Source organism: Brienomyrus brachyistius, chromosome 14 (assembly GCF_023856365.1).
Source record: "Brienomyrus brachyistius isolate T26 chromosome 14, BBRACH_0.4, whole genome shotgun sequence".
NCBI classification, from domain to species: domain Eukaryota; kingdom Metazoa; phylum Chordata; class Actinopteri; order Osteoglossiformes; family Mormyridae; genus Brienomyrus; species Brienomyrus brachyistius.
In genome coordinates, this window is record NC_064546.1 from 15,100,121 (window position 1) to 15,106,120 (window position 6,000).

At 43.7% G+C, this 6,000-nt stretch overlaps 1 protein-coding gene across 14 annotated transcripts in view; it reads left to right on the plus strand.

Annotated features, from left to right (window-relative positions):
- LOC125707122 (neurexin-3a) overlaps positions 1–4,603 on the plus strand; it is a 146,796-nt gene extending 142,193 nt beyond the window's left edge. For 5 of the 14 annotated variants that reach the window (XM_048974061.1, XM_048974052.1, XM_048974051.1 and 2 more), the window contains one exon: positions 2,682–4,603. In XM_048974061.1, the coding sequence (XP_048830018.1) occupies positions 2,682–2,983 (302 nt within the window). In that variant the 3' untranslated portion in view covers positions 2,984–4,603. Of the gene's footprint in view, positions 1–1,076; positions 1,352–2,117 lie in introns of those variants that run through there. The other 9 variants (XM_048974056.1, XM_048974055.1, XM_048974054.1 and 6 more) reach the window with 3 other exon arrangements.
- The last annotated feature ends 1,397 nt before the right edge of the window (positions 4,604–6,000 follow it).

The following is a 6,000-nucleotide window of genomic DNA, read 5'->3' on the forward strand; positions in this document are numbered from 1 at the left end:
ATAGTCTTCTGGAACAAGAGCCACAAGTACAGAGCAGGGGGTCACATAATAACCATAGACCTCACAGGCTTCCATCTGGGTGACACCTCATCTGAAGAGTAGAGGAACCAAGAGAGAACAGAAGAAAATACAAAGTCAGAGGCTATACCGTTTACTGAGTTTTAAGTTTTACCCAGTCTAGCATAGGCCTAACCTGAGAACGGACTAAGGAAGGACTAGCCCAGCATCCAATTCTGTGGCACTCTCCTAGGATTCCTCTGGCTTCTCCCCACGGCACTCGAGCAAAGGCCACGAGAACAGAGACGACAGCCTGGGCAACAGAAAGAATTAGCCTGAGCTAACGTCACCTGCGGCCTTTGGTCAGGCCACCGCTCTGACCTCTGTGACCCCTGCATGCTGTACCTTCTGCTTTCCCTAAACGCAACTTACTCGAAGTGTCAACGCGTCGCGCCACTAAACGATCCGCTTCCAGCCAGTTTCCCTGACTCACGTCCAGGCTGCACGCCCTATATGTGTTTCAAAGCTACTAACCAGACAGACAGACGCATGACCGAGGTGACGATCGGCCAGACCGTCCCTCTCGACTGCGCCTGTTTCAGTCTGTGCATCCGGTCGTTCGTCTATGACAGTGTGTGAACCTTTATAGCGCTTTACTCTTTCTTCATTTGGCACCTTCTAAATTGATGTCTAAATGACATATTTACTATCATCATTGTTATTCTAATGAGTTTCTGTTTTCTGGAACTACTTTGGGCATGGTCACGTGGGCTCATTATCAGCTCCTTTCAACATAAGGAATATAACGGGACTAAAAAGAATTGGTGGGGTGGGTGACTGACGAGATAAAACTTCAAAAAGAGCCCACAAATGACCAGCACAGAAAGTGGTTCCAGACATGGGTTAAGCTTTAGACTTTTTAGATTTTATCCTGAGAGATAGTCAGAGCTGATTGAGCGACGACGGCCTGAGAAGTTGCAGTTTAGGGTTGGTGAGCCGTCAGTGTTAGATTTGTGTTTTCTCTCCTCGATGGGCATGTATATGCTCATTGTCTGTATATCCCCATCCCTTCCTTACAGCCAAAAGCTCTAATGCCGCCCGAGCGCCTCGTACCGCCTTTACATGGACATGGCAACTGACTTACACATTCAGCCCCCTCATCCTCATCTCCTATGTAGTCTGTTCATAGGTCCGACTCTCCTCACAGCTGTTGGGAAAATGTACAGCCATGCATTCATTCGAGACGAACACGAGCGAGTCAGTCCACTAAGCAAAAACTTTACTATTATCGCAATCGATTTAAAAAAAAAACAAAAAACTATGTAGATATCTATCAAACAAGCAAAATGTTCTAGATGATGTACAGTTTTTGTAAAAGATATTTATCAGAGAAAGAAGGCACAAGATGACAGAATATGGGTCACACTATTTTTCACGTCACGTGGTACGGCTGTATGTGTTGTCGCCTCCCCGTACCACGTATCCAATGACGATGACAACGACGACTCGGTTTCGCGGCGCTCTGTCTAAACTGAACTGCACTTGTTCACGAGCATTCTCACACAACTTTCTTTTGTAAATTTTCTTTCTTCATGCCAAAATCATGCGGGCAATTTGTTGATGTAAGTTGACCGAAAACTACCTGGTATGTTCCCTTGCCTCCGCCACTTTTTTGTTAGTCTTTTAAAGGTTTGCTTTTTTAGTTTTTTTTTTTTGTTTGTTTTGCTCAAAATTTGAACCTTATTACAAAGCCTTATTATTTTAGTTATACTCTTGCCTTCTTTACTTTGTGAATGCCCATTTTCTATAATGTGAGTGCCTGCTTCATCTGTGTTTATCGTTCTTTTCTTTTATTCAGTGTGTTTTTATTTAACACCATTTACTGCCCTCTGTGATGATTCAAATTACTAATGTACGCCCATGGGGCAAACCCTCTTTCACATGTCTCAGAGGGCAGTAAGCAAAGATGGCAGCTAGCCCTTGGATGCCATTTATTTATTCCCCTATCTGTTCGTCTGCTTATCTGCCATTTGAGTTGCTGTATGTATGCAATGTGTGAGGACTCTGGTTCCTCTCCACCTCACACCCTAACGACACTTTCTCGTCTCTTTCGTTCCCAGGAGGAGAGTTGTTAGTAATCCCCATAATCGAGCCCTTAGATGCCGGTCCCCTAGCTAGCCGTGCACCTTCCATCCCCCTCCCCCTCACCGTTACCGAGAGCTCCAAAGCGTCCACCGAGGCGGGCTTACCTCGCGTGCCGGACCAAGGCGCCGACGATTACCGCGATGGCTCGGTGATATCTGGGTATGGCTCAGGGCGAGCGCTCGACTCTAACCTACCCCCTACCGATGATGATGATGATGGTGACGATGAAGATTTTTACACCACCTTCTCCTTGGTAACAGATAAGACCTTGTCCACGTCGGCCTTCGAAGGGGGCTACAAAGCTCATGCGCCTAAGCGGGAATCCAAGGACTTTAGACCTAACAAAGCCGCTGGGTCCGGTAGGACTACCACTACCATGGCCCCCAAAGCCCCTGCGGGCAAAATGAATAACCCAGAGCTAAAAGCCCAGCCAGACCTAGTGTTACCGGCACCTCCCCTGCCCACTTCCCGCCAGCTAGACAGCACAAAGCCGAAGAAGCGCCTAATAACCTCCCCCGTGTTCCGTGATGTACCCACAGCAAACCCCACGGAGCCGGGCACCAAGCGCGTTCCGGGGGCTTCCGAGGTGGTCCGCCAATCTAGCAGCACCACGGGAATGGTCGTCGGAATTGTTGCCGCAGCTGCTCTGTGCATCCTCATTCTCCTGTATGCCATGTATAAGTACAGGAACAGGGACGAGGGATCGTACCAAGTGGATGAAAGCAGGAACTACATCACCAACTCGGCACAGAGCAATGGTGCTGCTCTCAAGGAAAAGCAGCAAAGTGGAAAACTCAGTAGCAAGAAACAAAAAAACAAAGACAAAGAATATTACGTCTGAGAAAAAAAAAGACACACGCCAAGCGACTTACGCAAAGGAGCTAAAGGAGTCGGCAAACTCGCCCTGTAACATAAAGCACCCTTCCTTACCCACTTACTTAAACTACCGCCAGCGTACTGAGAAAGCCGATAGCTACCTTAGGCATTGTCAATATCTTCTATTGGGCCCGAGACGTAACCCGCCAATTGGCTTAGATTACTTTATGGTTCCATGATTCAAGTGACTATTAGAGGTACGTCATCCTTGGTGTAAACCTCATTTGTTGTAACCCTGTACAAAGAAACAAACGATGCAAAAAAAAAAAAAAAACTTTGGCTGTTTCGAGCATGTATGAGACATGTAGCGCCGGTAATTTCAAAGTGTGGGTCAGGAAAACAAAAAAAACTTAAACAATCATTGTAGAAGAAGAAGAAAAAAATGACTTTTGCCATAACAAAAGATGACTAATTTGTATAGTTTCTACATTACTATAAAGTGTGGTGTCTCATTTTTGCCACGAGCAAAAATATATCTATCTATCTATATATACACACACAGACATACTTAAAGAGAGCAAAGGATATATAGAGATATATAGACAGATCGTCTAGGCTCAGACAGTACGTAACTGGACACAACGTACGACCGGTATAGTGCCCGATCGCTCAAGCGTGCCACATGCCATCCGCGTCGCTACATGAAACCACCGGGCCAAATAGACACGACGGAGTAAACAAAAGGTAGATTCCTTTTTTCGGGCGGGGCCATTCACGCCTACGTCTCCCCCCCCCCCCCCCCCCCCCCCGTCTCACTGCGACGGGAACGACGTCCGTGTCTACCGGAGGACCGTGACGACTGGCAGACGGGATGTTTCGGCGAATCAATCTCATGTGAAAAGTGTGAATTTTATCTGGTGTCACAGTCGACTGTGTCAAACAACAAATTTGTTTACATATTTTATTACATACTAGCTGTTGTACTTTGTAGGTAGATATTGTACATAACATTTGAGTTGTAATTTTTTTAGTAATTTTATTGTACAGACGACTGATCGTTCCGTTTATCGGTGTATTTCATGAAGAAAAGACAATATCTATCTACGACTTATCTGATACAAAGAGACTTTGAAGCCAAGAAGAAAAAATAATATTACAGATAATAAAGACACATATTTTATAATGAAAGGAGAAAATAAATCATTATTGTTAGGGATAGAAAATTATTCTTTCTTTCTCGCTGATGTTTCTAAGTCGCATGAATATTTGACTACTGAAAGCTGTCCGACAAATACAAAATGCCCTTAATTGTATCAAAGCTTCCTTGTTACTTTTAACAATGTATTTATTTTTCTTTTCAAAAATATTTAGAAAACCACACTAAAGAGCGAGTATTACGGATGCCACGGTGCACTCTGGGCATGCCGCTCCTATCGGCCTTTCTCCGTCATTCCGTCTACCGCTCGGCTGTCAGTCTTCTCCCTATAGCGTTTTTTCCCATCTGTCTCCCTACCAAATGATGCGTGCACACTGCAAATGCTCGCTTTTGTTTTTTAACTGAATTCAAATCCATGTATATTTATTTTTGATTATTTAACTTCTTCTGAGCCCAGCATCTATTCAAAAATAAAAAGTTTTAACATCAGTGTACAAAATCCCCTAGTCTCTGTGCGTGCGCGCACACACACATGCACGCAGATGATACAAAGCCTCCCACAACACGCCACCAGTAACCATTGGTTTTTGGCCTCATTACACAAAGATTAATTGAGGTGCCTGATGTGGCTGCCTTGTGTTTACCATGTGGCAGACCAACCTCCACAGTCTGACTGCTATTGGTTTACATTCTCTGATAATTAATTTACAACAATATTCCCAGAAAAAAACATGTTTAACACAAAAGGCCCATCTCAGCTCCAGCCACACAATCCACACGCCTCCACAGTCCCAAAGTACAGTACGGATCACTGGAATCAGTTAGTTTCCTCCTGTTTCACAATAATTTTAGCTAGCTGTAATCTTGGCTTGCTTTTGTCATCTATTTTAATAAACAATACCCGAGGAAATCAAATGACTCACATGCAAAAAAAAAAAAAAAATGGTCTTAATGCCGTCTCCTCACTGTTTACACTAAAGGCCAGAATGTGACTACGAATGAGGTCAATTATGCACATGGAGCTTTAAAAATGTAAACATTTACTAAAAAATTACAACGGAGAAAGAAATACATTTCACGTGTTTGCAGACAGACTGCAGAAAGGGACTACTTTCTTTTTTATGATAATTTTAAAAAAAGGCAATAAAGTAATAAAAACGTAACTGACCATCTACAATCAGAGACTGGCTGTATGATATTGACCAATAAGCATTAATCTGTTTTAAATGATAACACAGGATAGGCCATCATTGATGTTTCCTTACTGCCAACGGTCATCGATGTTCATACCCGTTCGTTAACCTTAAGGCTGGCTACCCCGCTGGGCTACCAAACAGATTTATCTATAATTAGGATAAATAATGCTGCTAATGCTGTTGACTAAACTGCCCAAACGTGAGTCAATATTTACTTACATGTCATACTAAAATCAAAGAGAGCAGATACTGGGTTATTAGAAGAACTATTCCCCCTATATGCGCTGTGCTAAACACACTCAATACTCAAAACCCGATATTAAGGGTACAGTCTATACAAGCAAGCATGTACTGTGCCGAAAAGAAAATGAAGCCAACTCTACGAAATGCACCGGGGACAATGAGGCTCCAAAGCTTAATGGAGGCTTGACAACTACTCTTTGCTATAGACACACCTCTTCTGAATAAATATACACGAGGTCCTTTGGTCGAGGAAAGTTTACCACAGCAAATGACTACCGCTCATATTAACACCCATCAGTGGCACTGGCTTCTACAGACTTTGCCTTGCGCATGGTGCCCTACCCATCTCACTGTCACTGGAGGCCTAGGTTCCCATTCAAGCTCATCTTTCTTTGGTTACTCTTGATAACCAAACGTTACTCCTCATTCATTTTCATTTTGCATGTC